Genomic DNA, 26,552 nt, shown 5'->3' on the forward strand with positions numbered 1-26,552 from the left:
GATATCACGCCACTGCACTCCAGCCTGGGCGACAGAGTGAGACCCCTTCTCAAAAACAAAAACAAACCCCAAAAAACTGACCCCAGTGAGATGGTGTAAAAACTTGAGGAATAAAATGCGTCTGAGGCACTCAATGGAGCGTAGTTCAGAGTCTCCTGAGAGGGGGTTATTGAGCACTTCAGTGAGTAGGATGGGGTGGGACAGTCTCTCAAGTATTTGGGTTGCCTGACTTGACACATGATTAAGACATATCTGTGTCTTGAAAAGGTTTTTTCACGTATTTTGACCGAAGGTTTGTTTTTGTTTTTTTGAGACAGAGTTTCCCTCTGTCACCCAGGCTGGAGTACAGTGGTGCCATCTCGGCCCACTGCAACCTCTAGATCTTGAGTTCAGGTGATTCTCATGCCTCAGCCTCCCAAGTAGCTGGGACTACAGGTGTGCGCCACCACACTCAGCTCGTTTCTGTGGTTTTAGTAGAGATGGAGTTTCATCATGTTAGCCAGGCTGTTCTCAAACTTCCGGCCTTAAGTGACTCCTCTGCCCGGGCCTTCCAAAGTGCTGAGACTACAGGCCTGAGCCACTGTGCCCAGCTCACCTCAGTTTTTAAACTGTGTATTGCGTTTTATTAGTAGAGCTTGAAAGGTAAGAAAATATTTACAAAGGGCATAAAAGAGGTGAGTTTCAAAAACATTAATATTTAATAATATATTTTATTTGTTGAAAATTTTCATTTCCCTTTTTCTTTCTCAGAGTGAGTTTAGCAAGTTTCTCGGGCATGTTTTTTTTATGGCTGAGTGATTTTTTTTAAAATTTTTTTTGAGACAGAATCTCACTCTGTCACCCAGGCTAGAGTGCAATGGTGCCTCTCGGCTCACTGCAACCTCTGCCTCCCGGGTTCAAGCGATTCTCCTGCCTCAGCCTCCTTGGTAGCTGGGATTTCAGGCACATACCACCATACTTGGCTAATTTTTGTATTTTTAGTAGAGATGGTTTCACCATGTTAGGCTGGTCTCAAACTCCTGACCTCAGGTGATCCACCCGCCTTGGCCTCCCAAAGGGCTGGGATTACAGGAATGAACCATGCTTGGCCTGTGGCTGAGTGATTTCAAACAGAATTTCATCTAGCTTTTAGACTGGTAGCTACCAAGGAAAAAAAGAAAAAAAAAAAATCTCTCTTCAATTTCAGCTGTAGACAATGAATACATTTCCATAAAACAATGTGGTAGATAATTGATGAGTTACATAGATTCCTGAAAACTTCAGTTCCTTTTTTTAGCAGGGTAAATTTTTTATAGTGAGTATCTTTGTTCTATATCCTGTGTTTTTTTGTGTGTTTGATTGTTTTTGAGATAAACAGTCGCACTGCAACACCCAGGCTGGAGTACAATGGTGCAATCTTAGCTCACTGCAACCTCCAGTTCCCAGGTTCAAGTGATTCTCCTGTCTCTGCCTCCTGAGTAGCTGAGACTACAGGCATGTGTCACCACACCTGGCTAGTTTTTGTATTTTCAGTAGAGATGAAGTTTCACGGTATTGGCCAGGCTAGTCTCGAACTCCTGACCTCGAGTGATCTGCCCATCTCAGCCTCCCAAAGTGCTGGGATTACATGCGTGAGCCACTGCGCCCAGCCCAATATCCTGTTATTTTGATTTTTGAGTTTAATGCCACATTTTATGTGATGAAACTTGGTACCTCCTAGAAGTGTTCCTATGTGATTAATTTTTTTTTTTTTTTAAATGGAGTTTTGATCTTATTGCCCAAGGTGGAGTGCAATGGGTGATCTCGGCTCACCTCAACCTATGCCTCCTGGGTTCAAGCAGTTCTCCTGCCTCAGCCTCTCGAGTAGCTGGGATTACAGGCGCCCACCACCATGCCTGGCTAATTTTTGTATTTTTAATAGAGACGGGGTTTCACCATGTTGGCCAGGCTGGTCTTGAACTCCTGACCTCAGATGATCCATCACCTCGGCCTCCCAAAGTGCTGGGATTACAGGTGTAAGCCATCACGCTGGGCCAAGCAATTGTCTTGTACCTTGGCCTTCCAAGTAGCTGGGACTACAGGCATACAGCACCATGCCTTAGGTAATTTTTGTTTTTGTAGTTTTTTAGAGATGGGATTTTTTCCATGTTGCTCAGGCTGGTGTCAAACTCCTGAGCTCAGGCAATCCACCTGTCTTGGCCTCTCAGAGTGCTGGGATTACAGGCGTGAGTCATTGTGCCTGATCATACCATATTTTCTTTATTCAGTCTATCATTGATAGACATTCAAGTGGATTCCATGTCTTTGCTACTGTGAATAGTGCTGCAGTGAACCCTTGTGCATGTGTCTTTATGACAGAATAATTTATATTTCTTTGGGTATATACCCAATTATGAGGTTGCTTGATGAAATGGTAATTCTGTTTTTTTTTTTTTTTTTTTTTTGAGACGGAGTCTTGCTCTGTCGCCCAGGCTGGAGTGCAGTGGCCGGATCTTGGCTCACTGCAAGCTCCGCCTCCCGGGTTTACACCATTCTCCTGCCTCAGCCTCCCGAGTAGCTGGGACTACAGGTGCCCGCCGCCTTGCCCAGCTAGTTTTTTTTTTTTTTGTATTTTTTTAGTAGAGACGGGGTTTCACCGTGTTAGCCAGGATGGTCTCGATCTGCTGACCTCGTGATCCGCCCGTCTCGGCCTCCCAAAGTGCTGGGAATATAGGGTTGAGCCACCGCAATGTACCCTTTTAACAGCAGTGTATAAGTATTCCCTTTTCTCTGCAACCTTGACATAATCTATTTTTTGGCTTAATAACCGTTCTCACTGGCGTGAGATGGTATCTCATGGTTTTTCTTTGCATTTCTCCAATAATTATTGATAAGCATTTTATTATATGTGTGTTAGCCACATGTTTGTCTTCTTTTGAGAAGCATCTTTTTCATGTTTTTTTGTCTGCTTTTTAGTGAGGTCTTTTTTTTCTTGTAAACTTGTTTAAGTTTCTTATGGATTCTGGATACTAGACCTTTGTTAGAAGCATAGTTTGAAAATATTTCCTATTATTCTGTAGGTTGTCTATTTACTGTGTTGATAGTTTCCTTTGCTGTAAAGAAGCTCTTTAGTTTAATTAGGTCCAATTTGTCAATTTTTGCTTTTTTGCAATTGCTTTTGGTATCTTCATCATGAAATCTCTACTAGATTCTATGTCTAGAATGGTATTTCCTAAGTTATCTTCCAGGGTTTTTTATAATGTTAAAATAAACATTTCAGTCTTTAATTAATCTTGAGTTGATTTTTGTATATGGTGTAATAAAGGGGTCCAGTTTCAGTCTTCTACATAATGTTAGCTAGTTATTCCACCACCATTTATTGCATAGGGAATTGTTTCCACATTTCTATTGTCACCTTTGTTGAAGATCAGATGGTTGTAAGTGTGTGACATTATTTCTGGACTGTCTATTCTGTTACATTGGTCTATGAGTTTGTTTTTGTACCAGTTCCATGTTGCTTTGTTTACTGTAGCTCTGTAGTATAGTTTGAAGACAGGTAATGTAATGCCTTCAGCTTTGCTGTTTTTGCTTATGATTACCTTGGCTATTCAGACTCTGTTTTGGTTTTATATGAATTTTACAGTAGTTTTTTTTTTTTTTTTTTTTTTTAGTTAAAAATATTTTGGTCATTTGATTAGAATAGCATTAAATCTGTAAATATTTTGGGGGACATTATGACCATTTTTAGGATATTGATCTTTTCTGTTTATGAGCATAAAGTTGTTTTCCATTTGTGCCTTTTCTGACTTCTTTAAGCATTGTTTTGCAATTCTTATAGAGATCTTTCACCTTCCTGGTATTTGTAGATATTTTATTCTTTTTGCAGCAGTTGTGAAGGGATTGTGTTTATGATTCATATTTGGCTTGGATGTTGTTGATTTACAGGAGCACTACTAATTTTTGTACACTTATTTTGTATCCTGAAATGATACTGAAGTTGTTTTTCTGCCAAGAAAGAGCTTTTCTGCCAAGTTAAAGAGCTGTTTTGCTAAGACTAGATGGTTTTCCAGATGGAGAATTATGTTGTCTGCAAATAGGGATTGTTTGACTTCCTCTCTTCCTGTTTAAATGCCTTTTATTTATTTTTATTTTTATTTTTGTGAGATGGAGTCTCGCTCTGTCACCCAGGCTGGAGTGTAGTGGCATAGTCTTGGCTCACCGCAAATTCCACCTCCCAGGTTGAAGCTATTCTCCTGCCTCAGCCTCCCGAGTAGCTGGGATTACAGGCATCTGCCACTGTGCCTGGTTAATTTTTGTATTTTTAGTGGAGGCGAGGTTTCACCATGTTGGTCAGGCTAGTCTCGAACTTCTGACCTCGTGAGCTGCCCGCCTTGGCCTGCCAAAGTGCTGAGATTACAGACGTGAGCCACCGTGCCTGGCCAAATTGCCAAAGTTTTGCCTAATTACTATAACCAGTACTTCCAATTTTATGTTGAATAGTAGTGTTGAGAGAAGGCATCTTTGCCTTGTGCCGGTTTTCAAAGAGGAATGCTTTGTTTGCTTGCTTGTTTGTTTTTCTTTTTGAGATAGAGTCTCACTTTGTCTCCCAGGCTGGAGTGCAGTGGCACAATCTTGGCCCTCTGCAGCCTCAACCTTCTGGGTTCAAGTGATTCTCTTTGCTCAGCCTCTCGAGTAGCTGGGATTACAGGCACCTGCCATCATACCTGGCTAATTTTTGTATTTTTAGTGGAGACAGGGTTTTGCCATGTTAGCCAGGTTGATCTTGGAATCCTGACCTCAGGTGTTCCACCTGCCTTGGCCTCCCAAATTGCTGAAATTATAGGCATGAGCTACTGCACCTGTCCACTTTCAGGTTTTTGTCCATTCAGTATGTTTGCTGATGGTTTGTCATAGATAACTTACTATTTTAAAGTATGTACCTTCAGTGGCTAGGTTGTTGAGGGTTTTTAACATGAAAGATCTTAAATTTTATCGAAAGCCTTTTCTGCATCTATTGCGGTAATCTTGTGGTTTCTGTCTAGTTTTGTTTATGTGATGAATCACATTTATTGATTTGTGTATGTTGAACCAACCTTGCATTCCCAGAATAAATTCTACTTGATCATACTGGGTTAGCTTTTTGATATGCTGCCGGATTTGGTTTGTCAGTGTTTTGTTGAAGATTTTTGCATCAATGTTCAAAGATATTGGCCTGAATTTATTTTTGTTTTTGTTTTATCTCTGCCAGGTTTTGGTATCAGAATAATGCTGTTCTTATATAATGAGTTGGAAAGAAGTTACTTTTTCTTAATTGCTTAAAATAGTTTCTGTAGAAATAATATCAGCACTTTTTTGTACATTTGATAGAATTCAGCTGTGAATCTGTCTGGTCCTTGGCTTTATTTGGTTGGTAGGCTATTTATTACTAATTCAATTTTTGAGCTTCTTATTCATCTATTTAGGGGTTTCATTTCTTTTTTGTTCATTCTTGGAAGGATGTATTTGTTCAATACTTTTTTCATTTTTTCTAGATTGTCTTGTTTGTGTGCACAGAGGTGTTCATAGTAGACTTCAAGTTATTTTTGTGGGTCAGTGGTAATGTCTCTCTTTTGTTATTTCTAATTGTGTTTATTTGGGTCATCCCTTTTTCCTGTATTAATCTAGTTAGTGGTTTATTTATTTTTTTCATAGATTTAATTCCAGGATTTTTTAATACTTTGTGAAGTTTTATGTCTAAATCTCAGTTTCGATCTGATTTTGGTTATTTCTTGTCTGCTGCTACCTTAGGGATTGATTTGCTCTTGCTTCTTTCATTCTTTTATTGATGATGTCAGGTTGTAAAATGAAGATCTTTCTAACTTTTTGATTTGAGCATTAAATGCTATAAATTTCCCTTTAATGCCATCTTAGCTATATTGCAGAGATTCTGATGTGTTTTTTTTTTTTTTTTTTTTTTGAGATGGAGTTTTACTCTTGTTGCCCAGGCCAAATGCAATGGCACAGTCTTAACTCATTGCAACCTCCGCCTCTCGGGTTCAAACATTCTCTTACCTCAGCCTTTCAAGTAGTTGGGATTACAGGCGTGTGTCACCATGCCTGCCTAATTTTTGTAATTTTAGTAGAGACAGGATTTCACCATGTTGGCCAGGCTGGTCTCGAACTGCTGACCTCATGTGATCTGCTTGCCTCAGCTTCCCAAAGTGCTGGGATTACAGGTATGAGCCACCGTGCTTGGCCTGTTCTTTGGTTCTTATTTGTTTAAAAGAACTTCTTGGTTTCTGCCTTAATATCATTATTTACCAAAAAGTTATTCAAGTGCAGGTTGTTTAATTTTTATGTAATTGTATCAGTTGTTATATTTTTATTGAACTATATTTCTGTTCAGCTGTGGGCTGTGTTTGGGTTTGTATAATTTTGAGATTTTTGAATTTGCTGAGGATTATTCTATTTCTGATTGTGTGGTCAGTTTTTGAGTATGTGCCACATGATGATGAGAACAATGTATGTTATGTTATTTTTAGATGAAGACTTCTGTAGATGTCTATAAGGACTATTTGGTCAAGTGTGGAGTTTAGATCCTAATGTTTTGTTAATTGTCTTCCTCAGTTATCTATTAGTGCCTGTGGGATGTTGTAGTCTCCCACTATTATTGTGTCAGAATCTGAAACTCTTCATAAGTCTCTAAGAACTTGCTTTATTCATGTGAACCCATGAATTTTATATAACACTTTTCTGTCTTCTGCTTTTTCTCCCATAATCATTCTTACATGTGCACACAGTGTGCAAAATTCAGATGTCCAAGAGTTCAAGGACATGTTTAGAGACCTGTCTGTTGTAAAGCAAAATATAAATTAGAAATAAGAGGCTTAGTCTACATTAAAATAAGGGAAAATATTAAAACCTCTTTTCTTAAAACATTTAGATTATGTGTAGATTTTTATCCCTGTTTTTTTGAAATATATGTAAGTCATATTAACAGCAAAATAAACCTTTTGTCATATTTTTTGTCTCAGGATTGTCTTTATCTGGGACCTGAGATTAATGGCTTTGTTTTTGCTTTGGCAAAAGATTATTCTTATGATTTTTAGTCTTTTAAAGTTGACACAGATTTGTTCAGAGTAAAGCTCATTCCAAGAGCACACAAAAGCTGAGCATAAAAATAGATAAAATTTAGCAATACAGAATTATAACGATTAAAAGATACTGAGTAAGTTGTTTGACAGAAACCTGATTATCCGTGGTGATTGTTTGCGGGCTGAAGTATTTATACTACAAAAGCAAAAAGAGTTTAGTTTATGGCCGGACGTGGTGGCTCATGCCTGTAATCCCAGGATTTTGGGAGGTTGAGGTGGGCAGATCACCTGAGGTTGGGAGTTTGAGACCAGCCTGATCAACATGGAGAAACCCCATCTTTACTAAAAATACAAAATTAGCAGGGCAGGGTGGCACACGCCTGTAATCCCAGGTATTCGGGAGGCTGAGGCAGGATAGTTGCTTGAACCTGGGAGGCAGAGGTTGTGGTAAGCTGAGATCATGTCATTGCACTCCAGCCTGGGCAGCAAAAGCAAAACTCCGTCTCAAAAATAAAATAAAAAAAACAAGCAAACAAACAAAAGTTCAGTTTATAAACTGAACAGTGGAGTCTGTTGTCATACCTTGGTTTCTATTTATTACTTCAGTACAATTAGTATAGTTATGTGCAGTGTTTGTAGACAGCCTCATTCATATACATTCACTAGTATTTTCTACAATAATATGAATAAAGCCATAATATTTACTTTAAGTGAATTCCTTAAATAGCTATTTTAGTGTTGTGATTCATACTTTTGAAATGTAGTTTTCGAACTGAATTATAGTTACAGAAAAATTTTAAAGATTCCACATACATTATGAGTAGTACATTAAAATTATTCATACTTACATATTTATGTTTAATATCCAAAGAAAATTTACTACCAAATTGTTACAGTAGATGTTAGTCTGATAGGCTTATTAATTTAACCAATAGGGATAATTATAAGTAAGCATAATGTTAGTGTCTTTCGTTTCACAAATTGGAATGCTGCTATTACAGGACAAATAAAGGCAAGTGATGTGGCCACCCAAAAACTGTAATAACTCTAGTGAGCTATATTGCAGGCTCACATATATTCCATCGTACTATCACAGTCAGATTTTAATTTTTTATCAAAAGTACTGGTGGAAGTTGTCAAATATATTTCAATATAGATTCTGCCTTCAGTGGCTAGATGAGAGCAGCAGAGATGAATACAAACTTAAAATTCCACTGATAATATGCCCCCTTTCTTCATAATACTCATATTACTCATGCTGAGAGTAGCTATGCACTCTGGGTATTTAGAGGTAAATTCTTTTTAGAGGAATATTTTCTGGCTGACTTGATCAATCTTATATCTAATGTCAGGTTTTTTTTTAAAGAGGCTTTTAACTTCCTTTTTTCTCAGTATAATCTTTGTTGGAGTGAGAGCTGTTTTTCTTTTGAATGCTTTGTATGTCTGTTTTAGAATCCCTATTAGTATCCCATAATATCTCTGAAAGACATGGGCTATCACAGTGAGAACTCTTGGAGCTATCTTTATCTGGATGCATGCTGGAAATCCAGCAGTATTTTTTCCATGTAACCATTATAAATAGAAACTGTGGCTTAAATAATGCTCTCATTACCATATTGTGAAGGTGCAGTTCTACCCGAGAGGCCTGTAGGCTCTCCTTCTGCAGCTCAGGCTTCACTCTTTTTTGTTTTTTTTGAGACAAAGTCTTGCCCTGTCTCCCAAGCTGGAGTGCAGTGACATGATCTCAGCTCCCTGCAACCTCTGCCTCCTGGGTTCAAGCGATTCTTCTGCCGCAGCCTCTAAGCAGCTGAAATTACAGGTGCCCACCAGCACGCCCAGCTATTTTTTTTTTTTTTTGGTAGAGATGGGGTTTCACTATGTTGGCCAGGCTGGTCTCGAACTCCTGACCTCATGATCCACCAGTCTCGGCCTCCCAAAGTTCTAGGATAACAGGCATGAGCCACCGTGCCCAGCCAGGCTTCACTCTTTGATGTGATACTGAAGTGCTGCTGTGACAATTGGCATTCACCTAAGATGTGAACTGCCAGCCGTGAGCCCTGTGCTGTGGGCTGTACGTCAGTGGCAGATGGTAGGAAACAAAAGAGGACACTGGCCACCAGAAGAGGGGGAGCAAGAGTGCTCTAGCCCAGTCCTCAGGGAGTAGAGAGCCACTGATTTAAAATGCAAGTAGCCAAAAGGATAGCACCCTATTCAATCACTATTGTAGAAGATTGAAAGTCTACCTTAAACAGTTACCTGGCTTGAAGTTGCAAAACTGCCTTCTGTCATGAAGATGTGAAAAGCTTATTTTGTCATTGAATATAACCAATTAGCATACATGGATGGCCTCCCCAGTGACCAGGTGAATTTAGGATGAACTATGTATGACATGGTGCTGTAAAATCTTCTGCTTGTGAACTAATTATGGTAACTGTCTTTCTGTCTTTTCAATCTCTTAAGTAGACTGACTAATATATGTGACATTCAGATTTAATTGTGTAATGAAAGTTTTCTTTCTGTTATATGATTGTGGTTTCTCTGGGGCTAAAGATAATTTTTTAAAAATTATATTTTCCAAACGCTGTGTAGAATTACCAGACATAAACACAGAAGGTGCCAACCAAGCTTTACTGTAGAGGGGACTTTCCCTCGTAGTCTTCCAGTCAACTCACAATTATGCTGTAAAGTGCATGTTGTCACCTAAATATGCAGGCAGAATTATATCTCTGCCTATTTGGTATCTAGAGTGGCTAGACCAGATTTCTGCAAACTTTATAGAGCAGATATTAATCATTTTACTTCATTCAGTGACTCTTGTATCTTCAGAACTGAAACCGATTCAGAGACCATGGAGCCCAGAAACCTAATCATAGTAACGGTGTACATTGAGTTGATACGGAGACATGAGAATCTCCACTTCTCTTTTCCTTCTTTCGCTAAAATGCTCACAATTGCAGGTAACAACTGCTGCTACTCCACCCATCTGGGGCCTAAGTCTGCAGCTCTAAATTCTAAATCTAGGTCTTGAAATTTGGAAAAAAAAAAAAAAATCCAAAACTTTTGTTTGAGAATGCAACTATTTTTACTTATGAAACTCAGAGAGACATTAAAATAAGAGCACAATTACATCTTTCTCCCTTCTTTTAACTATGCATTCATCTCTTGAAACTGTTCATTATTGCCACAAGTAGGTGTAAGTTAAATTAATAATGACACACTGGACACTATATTGTATACCCTTACCCTTAGTGTACAGTCAATCAATAATTAAAATTACTTATTTAAACAAGAATTTTTGACAAACAAGTTTGTATGTGTCTCTTTTTTTTTTTGCCTTCGCAAATCCACTTGTAACTGCTACTAATCAAAGTGTAAATTCCAGGCATCTTGAATATTTCTTCTCAAGTTACAATACTTAAACTTGGCCCAAATAAACCATCTACTTATAGTCATGTTGTGTCAGCTTTTTTTCTTTTTAGACGGAGTTTTGCTCTAGTTGCCCAGACTGGAGTGCAATAGCTTGATCTTGGCTCACCGCAACCTCTGCCTCCTGAGTTCAAATGGTTCTCCTACCTCTGCCTCCCAAGTAGCTGGGATTACAGGCATGGGCCACCTTCCCCAGCTAATTTTGTATTTTTAGTAGAGATGGTGTTTCTCCATGTTGGTCAGGCTGGTCTCAAACTCCTGACCTCAGGTGATCTTCGACCTCAGGGGATCTACCTGCCTCGGCCTCCCAAAGTGCTGGAATTACAAGCATGAGCCATGGGACGCAACCTGTATCAGCCTTTTTTAAGGTAAAATATTACTTAGAATTTTCAAGAGCAGCCTCTATGAGTAGATCTTTTGATTGTATTGCACTTTCTGTAACAGCCAAAAATGCAGAGTGATGTTTATTTTATTTAGAATCTGCAAATAAGGTCTGGTCTCTGCCTTTTTATTTCTGTTTCTTTTTTTATGAAACAGGGTCCGACTTTAGATTGAGAATGTACAGAAAACTAGCAGGAGGCATTTTCTGCATTGTGAGATGTCAACATAGACATTTCAGATCCCTCCTTTGAGAGTGTGGCTCTTTGACCTTTTCACATCTTGTGTGTTCACCTGCTAGTTATGTGAGAGGCTCCAGGTGTAAATAGAATCTGATGACAGAATCTCTAAGTGTAAACAAGCATCTTAGGAGTGAGAGATCAAGGCCACAAAGTAGCCAGATCCCTGAGCACAACTATACCTACCTGGAGAATGTGGTGCTAGAGTGTTCTTGCACTTCTACATACCCAAAAGCTAGCTAATCAGGACAGGTGATCCAGGTTCTGGAGCTCCACCAGGGTACTTCCATTTTCTATTTAGAATCAGCCTGAGTCTCTCCTGCTGGCTTATTATTGAACCGTCAGCCCAGAGTCACTGGAAATGCTCTCACAATCACCTAGGCATCTTTGAGACATTTGAGAATCTCCAGAACAGAATTGTGTCAGGCTGACAAGAGTGGTTAATTTTGCTTCTGTCTTAGTATAAACGAAATGAATCATCCTGTGATTGTTCAAGAGATGTCTTTGGTTGGTACCCAGATGAGAGTTTCTCCAGTTCCCTGATACTTGGGTGAAAAACAAGGAGGAGGTCTGTAGACTCAAACAGATAAACTAATTGCTTCCATTTCACATAGTCATTAGAAAAATAGATGAAGCAGTCATGGTCCCTACCATGCAGGAACTTTTAGTCTAGACTAGCAACTGGATAAATGATTTAATTATGCATCATATGGTGGGTACAATAAATAGATGTGTGCAAAAATATGGGCTTTATTTGGGCCATTTTCTTTATATTGTGACTTCTGATGTCTATACCTGAACATATATTAATAAACAAAGTTATTTTTTTTTTTTGCCTTGCTAAGAATACTTATCTTCTAAAAATTATTCTAGAAAACCTTAAGGGATTTGTTTAAATTGCTTATTAGTATGTGATAAAAAATTGACAGGGCAGTGGGGCTAAAAAAAGATAAAATTACACAAACTCTGAGATTTAAGTTTTGTTTTTTTTTCTTTTAGGTAAGCTTAAAAAAAGAAACAGAAATAAAAATACTCCCCAGTGGCATAAAGAACAGAATTTTACATCAGCTCTACACCCTCCCCCAGCCCTGTTCAGATTCACCCTTTTTGAAGGCCTTATTTAGGTCTTTTCCTACCCTGGAGTCTTGCCTCACACAACTAACTAGAAGAGATCAGAGTTTTGGCTGATGAATCCTGTTGCCTTTTTAGAGTTGGTGCTCACAATTTTCTGAAACCCAGTGGCAGATAAATAGAAAATATAACATGTATTATAGGGTCTTAATTTATTAATTTTATATTAAAACCAGTGTTTACAGAGACATTCCATTTAGCAGCTTGTTTTCTGTTCCTGCAGATATAGTAGTTGATTCACAAGTCACAAAATAGCAAATATAAACACAGTAAAAATTCATCTACATTTCATTAAACTCTATTTGTATCCTTCTCAACTGTCTGCATTTAGATTTTATTCTGTGCATTTAAAAAAAATCAATGAAAGATAAACAGAAGAGGAAATAAAAATCCTGGGTCTTTATTCTAAATCCTTGGACTTATTGGACACTTAGTATCAACTCACAGAGTGTTATTAGAATCAAATAATGTGCTATCACAGTGCTTTGTAACATCCTATTGATCACATAGTACCTGCTTAATAAACATTGCATTAGGACATGTGCACATGTTGTTTTCCAAATGCAGACTTACTCAGAGGTTGCTGCTTTCTGTTTTCTCTGTAAACTTTAAAGAGCCAGAAAATAATACGATACTTTAAGATAGAGAATGGTTGTCTTCATTTGCATCAGAAGTATTTGTGTTGTTACAAAACTGCTGAGTGTAAGGAGCTCTGTGCTATGCCTCATTTTTCTAACTAATGCTAATAATGAACCCAGAGAGAGTGACACCAGCATTGACAGAAGACTTGTTTAGAACACCCATTTATGGTCCATTTCCAAACCTGCAGAATCACATTACATAGAGTGGGGCCATGTTTACTAAGTGATTTATAAGCTCATTAAAGCTAGAGTGACAATGCTTAGGTAAGTGGTTATAAGCTCAGGCTTCTAATTAGAATCTCATGACCAATTCACAGAAGTCTCTTTACTTGTACCCTTTTCACAGTTTCTGTTCTGGGTGAAAGCATCTATTTGTTTTAATTAAGTGCCTCATGTGACTCTCAGGTGCCAGAATCAAATTCGTGGAGTTCAAGATACATTCATCAGAGTTAAGTTCCACCTTTGCACTAAAGAATGGTCCAGGAATCTATTCTGTTTGGGTTTGATAAGGACAGGACACTGTGGCCAATATTTCTTGCCCTTTTTTTGAGATGGAGTCTCGCTGTCTCACCCAGGCTGGAGTTTTATGAATGGCACGATCTCGGCTCACTGCAACCTCCGCCTCCCGGGTTCAAGTGATTCTCCTGCCTCAGCCTCCTGAGTAGCTGGGATTACAGGTGCCTGCCACCATGCCCAGCTAATTTTTGTATTTTTGATAGAGATGGGGTTTCACCCTGTTGGCCAGGCTGGCCTCGAACTCCTGACCTCAGGTGTCCACCTGCCTTGGCCTCCCAAAGTGCTGGGATTCAATATTTCTATTACTGTAGCAGAAACTGCCGGTGTTTGTAACAGGGGAGAGCACATGGGGACATAAAAAAGAGAAACTTAAATTTTTATCTCTGTGGAGCAGCTCATTGTTCCTGAATCTTTATTGTTATAAAGGACAGAAACGGGTAGACTTTTTCTGTCTTGGGCCTTCTGACTTTGCGTGTAATGGTAACAAGTGAACACGTGGTGCTCAGAATTTTAAAGGCATATTCTCAAGATGCAGGTGTAATTAGTCCAGAAAATCTCATCTGAGAAAGAATTCTAAAGGAGGAGGAGAAAGAGAAAAAGTGACTTTTCTTCAGCTGAACGTGTCTTAGATCGAGAGCTGTGTCTACTCTGCTTTTTGGAATGCCATGCATTTAGTACTTGCAAATCTTCACTTCTATACCTGTGTTTTTTCTCCCTAATGAGTTTATCTTAACTACTTTTAAAAATGTTTATGATAGTTAAGCGTGTCTGAAAAATTTTTCTATATACCAGAGCCTTCTCTACATCATGGCTTCTTACATGCCATGCAGAATTCTCACCATGAATTTGTGGTGTGCAATATTAAAAATGTTCTCCTTGTGGCTGTTGAACATGGAGAGGTGTGGATACTCAATATTTCTATGGGGAAACCCTGGGGTTCTTAGTAAAGATGTAGAACGTGTCATGTTGAGGTTCTATCTGTGTTCTTTATTATCTGTATGCATTACACAATTAAGAAAATGCTTATTTAAACAGGATGGCATTTATTACCCAGAAAGTTCTGAAAAAATTATCAAGAGAGACCTCCTTATTAGGGTGCCATAGAAAGACTACTTAAAATCACTATTAAAAATTGCAGAACATGAAAGATATCTGTATCTTGAACTTTCCATAAAACTGATTTTTTTTTATGGTTAAATTCAGACTGTAATTTACTTTAATGGGGACAGTATCTCAGTAGTAATGCCATGTCCTTCTGGGTGCATTAGCACACTATAAAAACTTGTCCTAGGGCAGTTGATGTTGATGTTAATAACTCACTTAATAAGCTCTCTTACAGATTTTTTTCACTATAGAGTTATTTTTCTCTTCATCATTAAGCATCTTTATGGGAACTGATGTGCATAAACCATCACATTTAATCTGGCTGCCCTTTTTTCTTTTTTTTTTTTTTTTTTTTTTTTTTAAGATTTTCTTTGCATTTATTTTTCTTTGGTAAATGAAAGCTCTCATCTTTGTTTACAGGCTAGAAAAACTGAAACAAACAAACAAAAAAACACAGGCTGTTCCACTTACTGGATGTTTGACAAAATAGTCTTTTGGGGCCAAAACATTGGCATTACTGGTGAGCTTGGCAGAGATTCAGTAACTCAGACTTTATTTCAGATCTCCTAAAAAAAAAATCTGCATTAACAAGATGTCCAGTTTATTGTATACATTAAAATTTGAGTGAACCTTCTAACTTGTCTATTTTGTCTGAAAAATATAAAGAACTATGTCTTTTTCCTCTGAAAAATATACATAACTCATTCTGTATTATGTAAATATAGCACTCAAAAATGTATGTTAGTGTTTATGCCTTCAATTTTATGTTTTATCATCCAGACAATTATCATATATACACTGATGTTGTGAATATTTTTCCACTGTCTTTTCTCAGAGTTAGAGAATACATTAGAAAATGTTTATGTGTTGACAATTATTTTATTGGATAATTTCAATCACTCTTATAAGTCAGAATCAGTTCTGTTTACTCTAATTTTACCTTGAATCACATGAAAACTTCTGCCCATAGCCACTTTGTAAATATGTGTGTTTGTGTGTGTTTTCCAGGGACTGTTGACATTTAGGGATGTGGCCATAGAATTCTCTCTGGAGGAGTGGCAACACCTAGACATTGCACAGCAGAATTTATATAGAAATGTGATGTTAGAGAACTACAGAAACCTGGCCTTCCTGGGTGAGGATAACTTTAATACAAAATTCCTAATATAAACTAAAGCTTTCATTTCTCTTTTGTAGAATGTTTTCTGGTAATTTATGCTTTCAGATTTCTGTTTTCAAGAAAATACTGGGGATTTGTCTTGAGAAAAGAATTTCTTCAAGATGTTTCATCTTGACCTGAACTTTCCTCATTCCTGAGCTGATCTGTGTCCTGCACTTTAGATTAAGGCTAATTTCAGAAGTTTAGTGGCATGAAATATTGTTATACCTTAAAATCTAATTGGCATCACCAAATTTGATTCAGTAGTACCAGGCAGTGAAATTAAGAACCTAAAAAATTAAAATATTTTCTGAATATTTAAAAATCTCTTTTATAAATTAGTATATTGGAATAAAGTTGTTAGAATATTCTATTATATCCTCTTTACTGAGCACATTACTAAGTTGGTAATTGGAGAATATGAGCAAGATTCATGTTAGTTATTTTTAATAAAACAGGTATTGCCGTCTCTAAGCCAGACCTGATCACCTGTCTGGAGCAAGGAAAAGAGCCCTGGAATATGACGCGACATGAGATGGTGGATGAGTCCCCAGGTAGGTAAGAATGAATACAACAGATGACATGGTTGAGAGGTCCAAAGTCAAGAAGAAAGCCACTCTTTAATTTGGGAAGCTGTGTTTCAAAGGAAACAGTTTCTGGGAAGCCTAAAGATTTTTTTTTAAATTATACTCTTACATAGGGGCATCTTCTACTTATGCCTATAAAATCTAAGAATTCTACTTTCCCTTCAATGATCTTCCTTCAAGTTTACAGTGACAGCCAAAGTACTGTTCATGGCATACAAAAAGAGTGTAAATCTGACTTCTTTTTTCTTGTTTTGTGGACAGACAGATATCTCCATAATTTTGAGATACTCTGTTAAACTGTTTTTTAAGTTCTCTTTTTGCATCACGTCTGAAATGTGTGACAGTAGTAGTTTCTGTTCTATTGTTTTTTTTTTTTTCCTGCACATTTCATCCCAGTTTTCATTACTGTAGTCTTGAAATCTAGTTTGAAATTATAAAGTAGGATGTCCTTCTGCTTCCTTTTTTTCCCTCAAGATTGCTTTGGCTATTCAAAGTTTATTGTAGTTTCATGTATATTTTAGGATTGTATTTTTTATTACTGTGAAGAAAAACGCTGGAATTTTGATAGGGAGTTCATTGAATCTACAGGTCACTTTGGATAATATGGCAGTTTCACAATACTTATTCTTTCAATAGAAATAAAATATTTTAAAATTTATTTGTGTCCTCTAATTTTGTTCATTGATGTATCTTTCACTTAAAAGATTTATGAACTCCTTGTTTAAATTTGTTCTAAAATTGATTATTTCATTGCTATTGTATGTAAGATTGTTTTTTTCCTCTATTTTATCAGATAGTTTGTTTTAAGTGTATGGAACCATCACTTATACTTGCATGTTAATTTTATATTTTGCTAATTAACTGAGTGTATTCATTAGTTTAAACAGGTTTTAATATACTATATTTATATCTATATATGTGATTACATGATCTACAAACAGCAACATTTTGCTTATTGGTCTTCAATTTCAATGACTTTAAATTTTTCTTTTGACTATTTTGTCTCCTATATACTTCGAGTGCTGTGTTAAAATAGAAGCTAGTTTTGCATTAGTGTCTAAATTTGAAGGAGCAGCCGGGCGCAGTGGCTCACGCCTGTAATCCCAGCACTTTGGGAGGCCGAGGCGGGTGGATCATGAGGTCAGGAGATGGAGACCATCCTGGCTAACACTGTGAAACCCCGTCTGTACTAAAAATACAAAAAATTAGCTGGGCGTGGTGGCGGGTGCCTGTAGTCCCAGCTACTTGGGAGGCTGACGCAGGAGAATGGCGTGAACCTGGGAGGCGGAGCTTACAGTGAGCCGAGATCGCGCCACTGTACTCCAGCCTGGGCAACAGAGGGAGACTCCGTCTCAAAAAAAAAATTTTTTTTTGAAGGAGCAAACACCTCTTCAAGTTTTTACAAAGTGGTTTCAGAAAGTAAAAATGTATTTTTGTTGGGCCCGCAGAGTGATAAAATGCCCTCTGGGTTTGTAGTAAAGAGGGGTTGTAGCTTGGCCTTAAGACTGCTGAGTTTGCACAAGGGTCCACCTTTAGTTGTCTTGTTAAAAGGAGCGTGGATAGTTGTAATTCTCATTTAATTTTTGGACAGAGTGAATATCCTTCAGGACTTTGCTCTGCAGGGCAGACCCAAGGGCAGGTTTCTGCAGTCAGGCCTGCGTATGGTGGGTTTTATATCAGGATGTGGATGACAAGTACAAGAGCGGATTTTCCCAGGTAGCTTTGGGTTTCTACATAGGCAAAACTGGCCATGAGCTATGGCTCAGGGAGCTGGAATTGAGTCATGGAACTGCTCCAGGGACCACAGTAAAAGTCAAGGTCTGTAGGCCTGCCAGCATGGCTATAAATGGGTATCTTTCTCCAGGCCTCTGGAAAGGCAGGACCTCCCCCACACTGTGACTGGGAAGAATTTGGGACATTTACAGAGTAAGTTTAAAATTCTCAGGGGAACCAAGTTCGGTGGAACAATTTCTTGTCTGTAGCCAGAAACAGTAGTTCTGTAGTTTGCCACCTGAATGAGGGCCTGCCTTCTAAAAAGGATTACCTTCAATCTTGCGCTTTAGCAGAGTTTCACAACTCCTTTCCTGGATCTCAGAGTTCTTTTAAAGGCACTTATTTTTGAGCTAGGGTCTTGTAACATAACCCAGGCAGGTCTTAATATTTTGACTGAAAGCAATTCTCCAACTTTTATGTACCGTGTAGCTGTCATTACAGGTGTGAACCATGATGCCTGGTTCTCTCATAAAGGCATTTTTGTCAGCAATGGCTGACAGATTTTCTTGCTGTTGGAGAATAAGCAAATAGGGCACCTTTAATTTTTTATCTTATTAATGTCACTCTCCATATAAATTTTTACTATTTTCTACTTCAAATATGTCTGTAATTTTAGATTCAGACATTTAGGGCAGTATACTAGAATATACATGTTGTGCCTGAGTTAAATTAGATAATTAGTATGCAGGCAGGCAAAAAGGAATTATAGAGCCGGGTACAGTGGCTCATGCCTGTAATCCCAGCACTTTGGGAGACTGAGGCGGGTAGATCACGAGGTCAGGAGATCGAGACCATCCTGGCTAACACTATGAAACCCCATCCCTACTAAAAATACAAAAAATTAGCTGGGCATGGCAGCACGCGCGTGTAGTCCCAGCTACTAGTGAAGCTGAGGCAGGAGAATCACTTGAACCTGGGAGGTGGAGGTTGCGGTGAGCCAAGATTGTGTCACTGCACTCTAGCCTGGGAGACAGAGCGGAGACTCCATCTCAAAAGAAAAGGAATTATAGAAATTTCAACCACTTTTATCAGCCTGTATCTAAATAATAACATAATTTATTCCCCCAATATTTGTTTTATATGTGAGGCTCTAACCATATTCTGCTAAATATATACATAATTTAGCAATGTAAGACTATTCTTTGCTTCTAAACTTGGATTACAGTAGTTTTTTTTTTGTGTAAAATAACATATTTAAAACAAAAATTGACTATCTTATCTGTTAAATGCTTATCTATTAAAAGTTTCTCATTAGCATCTCCTATTTACGATTTTACTGCATTTTGTCTAAAATTTTATTACCACATAACAGATGCCAGTAATTTAAAACGCCTGCCTTCCCTGAATGCACAGTTACAGCCAAACATTGCAGTTATCTAGACAAATTATTTGTTAATGTACATTATTGTTGCCAACTAGATTTTATGAGTAAACATTTCTTTCATTATTGTCTTACGGTTCTATATTAGTGTTTTTTTTTAGTGCAAGTTTCTTAATATCAGTTTATTTTGTCTATTGATTTCATGCATTATAATTTTAGACAATTTACAATTCTGTTTGCATACTTTAAGTCAGTGTCTGGTTTAATTAAAAGATAAATGAGCCATATGTCTGTCACAGTCAGATGATATGTGTGTGTTTATAGCTACAAATATGACCCAAATTTGGTTATAGTTTACTTGTATATATTGTATATATTCTTTCTTAGCTCATTTTCTTTTTCTTTTCTTTTTGTTTTCAGACAGAGTTTTGCTCTTGTTGCCAAGGCTAGAGTGCAGTGTGTGATCTTGGCTCACTGCAACCTCTGCTTCTTGGGTTCAAGTGATTCTCCAGCCTCAGTCTCCTGAGTAGCTGGGATTACAGGCATGTGCCACCATCCCCGGCTAATTTTGTATTTATTTATTTATTTATTTTTAGTAGAGATGGGGTTTGCCATGTTGGTCAGGCTGGTGTCGAACTCTTGACCTCAGGTAATCAGCTTGCCTTGGCCTCCCAAAGTGCTGGGATTACAGGCATGAGCCACCGTGCCCGGCCTCTTAGCTCATTTTCAATGTTAGTTTTATCTTGTCTAAGTGAGTAGCCTTGGAAATAGTCTTATTTTCACCATGTGTTTAATGATAAATATGTATTTCTTTTGTGTGAGAAAAACACTTTGGTGATTTGAAGATAATTTTTAAAAAGATGTATATTGTATTTTTTCCAGTTTAAAAAAAAATATTTGTTGTAAAAACACTTAACATATAATTTACCTTCTTAAATCTATTTAAATGTACATATCAGGGCCAGGCATGGTGGTGGCTCACATCTTTAAAACCAGGATTTTGAGAGGCCAGGACAGGAGGATTACTTGAGCCTAAAAGTTTGAGACAAACCTGGGCAAAATATGGAGACACCCTCTCCACAAACATTTTTTTTTTTTTTTCCTAAAAAATAGCCAGGCATGGTGGTGTACACCTGTGGTCCCAGCTACTTTTTTTTTTGAGACGGAGTCTCGCTCTGCCACCCAGGCCTGAATGCAGTGGCCAGATCTCAGCTCACTGCAAGCTCCGCCTCCTGGGTTTACGCCATTCTCCTGCCTCAGCCTCCCGAGTAGCTGGGACTACAGGCGCCTGCCATGTCGCCTGGCTAGTTTTTTTGTATTTTTTAGTAGAGACGGGGTTTCACCGTGTTAACCAGGATGGTCTCGATCTCCTGACCTCGTGATCCGCCCGTCTCAGCCTCCCAAAGTGCTGGGATTACAGGCTTGAGCCACCGCGCCTGGCCAAGTCCCAGCTACTTTAGAGATTGAGGGGCAGGATTACTTGAGCCTGGGATTGTGAGGTTGCAGTGAGCCATAATTGTGCCATTGCATTCAATCTTGGGTTACAGATTGAGACCCTGTTTCAAAAAAAAAAAAACAACAAACAACAAAAACCTGTATATTTCAGGCATGTTAACTATATTCACATTGTTATGCAAAAGACTTCTAGAAATTTTACGTCTTCTAAAACTAAAACTCAATATCCATTAAATAACATTTACTTGTTTTATGTTCTCTCCAGCCCTTGAAAAACAAGCTTCCACTTTCTGTTTTTATGAGTGTGACTATTTTATATATTTCATATAAGTAAAATCATAACATCCATCATTTCATAACTGGTTTATTTCAGTGGACATAATATTCTCAAAGTGTATCTTTAAATGTGACAAGATTTTTTTTTAAGGCTGATTAATATTCCATTGTATCAAACATGTCTTCAAGATCTTTTGTTGCATATTTTAGGTATAGATTCATTAATGTAATTGCTGTATTTGATAATAGTTTTATTTTTATTTGAAGTACATTTATAACATTATAAAATAATATGTGCATCCTAGTTTTCTACCAAAAATTCACATGGATTTCTTTTTTTTTTTTTTTTGAGATGGAGTCTCCCTTTGTCACCCAGGCTGGAGTTTAGTGGCATGATCTTGACTCGCTGCAACCTCCACCTCCCAGGTTCAAGCAATTCTCCTGCCTCAGCCTCCTGAGTAGCTGGGATTACAGGCACGTGCCACCACATCTAGCCAATTTTTGTATTTTTAGTAGAGATGGGGTTTCACCATGTTGGTCAGGCTGGTCTTAAACTCCTGACCTTGAAATCTGCCCGCATCAGCCTCCCGATGTTCTGGGACTACGAGCGTGAGCCACCTTGCCTGGCCAAGGGTTTTATTGCATCATCAGCAGATTTGGTGTTTTTAAAAAATTGATAGTGGCCATTTAAATGGGTGTGAGGGAATTTTTTTTCATTGTAATTTTTATGCATTTCTCTAGAAATGAGAAATTTTGTGTGTCCTTTTAAATTTTTTTATTTGTGTTTTTTGATGAAAATGTATTTCAATTATTTGCCTATTTCTAAATAAATTCATTCAAATTTATTGTTTAGTTTTAAAAGTTGTTTATATTTTTTGAATATTGACTCCTATCACATGTGATTTGTAAATATTCTCACCCATTTTCTATGAGGTCCTATTCCTCTATTAAATGTTTACTTAGATGTGCAGAAATTTTCAAGTGTGGTGTAGATTTTTCTGTTTTTTTCTTTGTTGCTTATGCATTTAATGTTGTATCTAAGAAAGTGGCGCCAAGATTATTGTCATGTGTTTCCCCTGTATATTTTTAAATGATGAAGAAGTTATGCGGCCTGGAGCAGCGCCTCACACCTGTAATCCTAGTGCTTTGGGAGGCTGAGGGAGGTGGATCATGAAGTCAGGAGTTTGAGACCAGCCTGGCCAATATGGTGAAACCCTGTTTCTACTAAAAATACAAAAAATTAGCCAGGCATGGTGGTGGGTGCCTATAATCCCAGCTACTCGAGAGGCTAAGCCAGGAGAATAACTTAAATCCAGGAGACAGAGGTTGGAGTGAGGAGAGACCATGCCACTGCACTCCATCCAACCTGGGCAGCAGAGTGAGATTCTGACTCAAAAAACAAAAAACGTCATCTTCTTATGTCTAATTAAAAGATTTTTCCACATATCGTTTAAGGAAATAATCAAACTTTAATTTTTTTAATTTTTTTAATTTGTTTTGAGACGAAGCCTCACTCTGTTGGCCAGGCTAGAGTGCAGTGACACAATCTCGGCTCACTGCAACATCTGCCTCCTAGGTTCAAGTGATTCTCCTGTCTCAGCCTCCTGAGCAGCTGGGACCACATGTGTGTGCGACCATGCCTGGTGAATTTTTGTGTTTTTAGTAGAGACAGGGTTTCACCATATTGGCCAGGCTGGTCTGGAACTCCTCAGCTGATCTACCTGCCTCACCCTCCCAAAGTGCTGGGAGTACAGGCGTCAGCCATGACGCCCAGCCTTATTCGTTTGTTCTTGAGATAGGGTCGCACTCTCTCAACCAGGCTGGTTTGCAGTGTTGTGATCATGGCTCACTGCAGCCTCAACCTCCCAAACTCAGAAAATTCTCTGATTTCAGCCTCTCAGGTAGCTGGGTTATAAGTGTGTAGCATCATGCCCTGCCAATTTTTTTGTATTTTTGGTTGAGACAGGGTTTTACCACATTGCTGAGACTAGTCTCAAACTTCTGAGATCCAGTGATCAGCCCACCTTAATCTCCCAAAGTCCTGATATTACATTTCTTTTTTTTTTTGAGACGGAGTCTCGCTCTGTCGCCCAGGCTGGAGTGCAGTGGCCAGATCTCAGCTCACTGCAAGCTCCGCCTCCCGGGTTCATGCCATTCTCCTGCCTCAGCGTCCCGAGTAGCTGGGACTACAGGTGCCCACCACCTCGCCTGGCTAGTTTTTTGTATTTTTTTTTTTAGTAGAGACGGGGTTTCACTGGATTAGCCAGGATGGTCTCGATCTCCTGACCTTGTGATCCGCCCGTCTTGGCCTCCCAAAGTGCTGGGATTACAGGCTTGAGCCACCGCGCCCAGCCTACATTTCTTTTTATTAAGTAGTTTAATTAATTTATATTTAAAATTATTTCTTAAAATGAAATTACTAGTTTTATTGCTATTGTTTTATGTGTTTGAGTGGTATATTTTTCCTTATTTACTGTTTTATTGCCTTTTAATTGTGTAGTGACAAGCTTGAATTATTTTTTAAATTTTGTTTTGCATAGTTTCTAGAAATATTATCTTCATAATCATCTTGTGTATTAGTCTGTTTTCATGCTGCTGATAAAGACATACCTCGGACTGGGCAATTTACAAAAGAAAGAGGTTTATTGGTCTTACAGTTTCGTGTGACTGAGGAGTCATCACAATCATAGTGGAAAGTGAAAGGCATGTCCCACATGGTGGCAGACAAAAGAAAGAGAGCTTGTGCAGGAAAACTGCCTTATAAAGCCTTCAGATTTCATGAGACTTATTCACTATCATGAGAACAGCACAGAAAAGATCTGCCCCCATGATTCAATTACCTGCTACCACGTCCCTCCCACAACACATGGAAATTAAAGATGAGTCTTGGGTTGGGACACGGCTAAACCATATCATGTTAAAAATGGAGTTCACGTAAAACATCTAAAAATTAAAACAATCTATTTTAATCTCATGACAACTTCGATTGAATATAAAAATTATACCTCTATATTTTTCAGTTTATTAATATTAAAATTTATTTTGTGTATTAACATTTATGCAGATTTTTATTGTTTTGAATATTCTACAGAAGAGCTTTTAAGGGTTTTATGTGTCATCATGATAGTAAAGATTTATACATTTGCATGTTTACATTTAATAGCTTTATTTTTATGTATGGTTTTATGATGCTGTCCAGTATTATTTTATTTTTAAACAAAATTGACTCATTTTACCTTCTTTTTTGTCGTTTTTTTTGTTGTTGAGACGGAGTCTCCCTCTGTTGCCCAGGCTGGAGTGCAGTGGTGCATTCTCGGCTCACTGCAAGCTTCGCCTCCTGGGTTCATGCCATTCTCCTGCCTCAGCCTCCCGAGTAGCTTGGACTACAGGCGCCCCCCACTACGCCCAGCTAATTTTGTTTTTATTTTGTATTTTTAGTAGAAACAGGGTTTCACCATGTTAGCCAGGATGGTCTCGATCTCCTGACCTTGTGATCCACCTGCCTTGGCCTCCCAAAGTGCTGGGATTACAGGTGTGAGCCACTGCGCCCGGCCCATTTCTTTTTTCTTTTTTTTTTTTTTGAGACAAAGTCTGACTCTGTCACCCAGGCTGGAGTGCAGTGGCGCGATCTCAGCTCACTGCAACCTCCGCCTCCCGGGTTCACACCATTCTGCCTCAGCCTCTGGAGTACCTGGGACTACAGGCGCCCACCACCACGCCTGGCTAATTTTTTGTATTTTTAGTAGAAACGGGGTTTCACCGTGTTCACCAGGATGGTCTCGATCTCCTGACCTTGTGATCCTCCCTCCTCAGCCTCCCAAAGTGCTGGGATTACAGGCGTGAGCCACCGCGCCTGGCATGCAGAGTCTCTGCTGTATTACTCAGGCTGATCTGAATCTCCTGGTCTTTAGTGTTGTGACAGCTTTGGCCTCCTAAAACTGTAGAATTACAGGTATAAGCCACAGTGTCTGGCCACCATGTAGCATTTTCTTGTAGAACTGTGCTACTGGTGATGAGCTCCCTCACCTTTTATTTTGGAAATTTTAAATTTTCATCTTATTCTTAAAGGGAAATAAATTTAAATCAAATATTCTTGGTTACAATTTTTTTCTTTTATTACATCAAAATTTGGGAAGTTCTCACCCTTTATCTTCAAGTAACCACTGTATTATTTTTTTCCCATATCCTTCTTCTAAGATTCCCTTAATGAGTATATTGATCTACTTGATGGTATCTAATTAAGTTTTACATTCCATGTTTTAATTTTGTTTTGCAATTTTATATTTTTGTGTTATATATTCTAGCGTATGCCACCGCACATCTGTTATTTGTGTTTTGATTTTGTAGTATATATCATAATTGTGCTTGACAATATTTAACTTTGTACAATTTAAGACAATGTGGAGAAAAATCAAATAGGAATCAGCCATATGTCTTTTTCCAGTGGAATTATTTCTATGTTTGTTTGCCTGTGTAAATGTTATCCTTGTTTTTTGTTGTTGTTGTTGTTTTGTTTTTTGTTTTTTTCCGAGACAAAGTTTTGCTCTTGTTGACCAGGCTGGAGTGTGGTGGCATGATCTCGGCTCACTGCAACCTCTGCCTTCCAGGTTCAAGTGATTTTCCTGCCTCAGCCTCCCAAGTAGCTGGGATTACAGGTGCCCACCACCACGCCTGGCTAATTTTTATATTTTTAGTAGAGACAGTTTACCACGTTGGCCAGACTGGTCTCAAACTCTTGACCTCTTGATCCTCCCTTTTCAGCCTCCCAAAGTGATTACAGGCATGAGCCACTGCACCTGGCTACCCTTGTTGTTGTTGTTGTTGTTTTAATTACTTGTATATTTGTCGTTTAGGTTTGTTGTGAATGGTTTTCTAATCCTGTGTAGATGAGTACTCATAAAATTCTTGTAATTTCAACATCCTATTTATGAATCTATATGATTTTTGTTGGGAGAAACACTTGGATTTGAATATAATTTATAACTATCATAACTTTGTATCTCTTTTGGGTATTACTGTTTACTTGTCAAAAAAATAACAAAATTTACCACAAAATATTTTTAAATATTCAGTTTAGTCATATTAATTATCTTGACATTGCCATGCAACACATTGCTAAAATGTTTTTATCTTGCAAAGCTAAATCTTAATACATATTGATTACCAATTGTTTCTTTTTTTTTTTTTTTTTCTTTTTTGAGGTGGAGTCTCGCTCTGTCACCCAGGCTGAAGTGCAGTGGTGCCATCTCAGCTCGCTGCAACCTCCACCTCCCAGGTTCAAGTGATTCTCGTGCCTCAGCCTCCTGAGTAGCTCAGATTACAGGTGCCTACCATCATGCCTGGCTAATTTTTGTATTTTTATTAGAGATAGGGTTTCACCATGTTGGCCAGGCTCGTTTTAAACTCCTGACTTTAGGTGATCCACCCACTTGGGTCTCTCAAAGTGCTCGGATTACAGGTGTGAGCCACCACGCCTGCCCCAATTTTTTCTGTTTTATGGCACTTTGTGAACACC

General features: G+C 38.2%; 1 protein-coding gene across 12 annotated transcripts in view; it reads left to right on the forward strand.

The window, feature by feature from the left end:
- The window catches only part of ZNF519 (zinc finger protein 519), a 79,734-nt gene that overhangs the window by 46,992 nt on the left and 6,190 nt on the right, over nt 1–26,552 (forward strand). For 5 of the 12 annotated variants that reach the window (XM_025366102.1, XM_025366100.1, XM_025366103.1 and 2 more), the window contains 2 exons: nt 15,475–15,601; nt 16,084–16,179. The exons of 2 other annotated variants lie outside the window; for them this stretch is intronic. In XM_025366102.1, coding sequence (XP_025221887.1) covers nt 15,568–15,601; nt 16,084–16,179 — 130 coding nt within the window. In that variant the 5' untranslated portion in view covers nt 15,475–15,567. Of the gene's footprint in view, nt 1–2,426; nt 2,549–15,474; nt 15,602–16,083; nt 16,180–16,733; nt 16,871–26,552 lie in introns of those variants that run through there. 5 more of the 12 variants (XM_025366111.1, XM_025366101.1, XM_025366104.1 and 2 more) reach the window with 5 other exon arrangements.

The sequence above is a fragment of the Theropithecus gelada genome, chromosome 19, assembly GCF_003255815.1.
Source record: "Theropithecus gelada isolate Dixy chromosome 19, Tgel_1.0, whole genome shotgun sequence".
NCBI classification, from domain to species: Eukaryota; Metazoa; Chordata; class Mammalia; order Primates; family Cercopithecidae; genus Theropithecus; species Theropithecus gelada.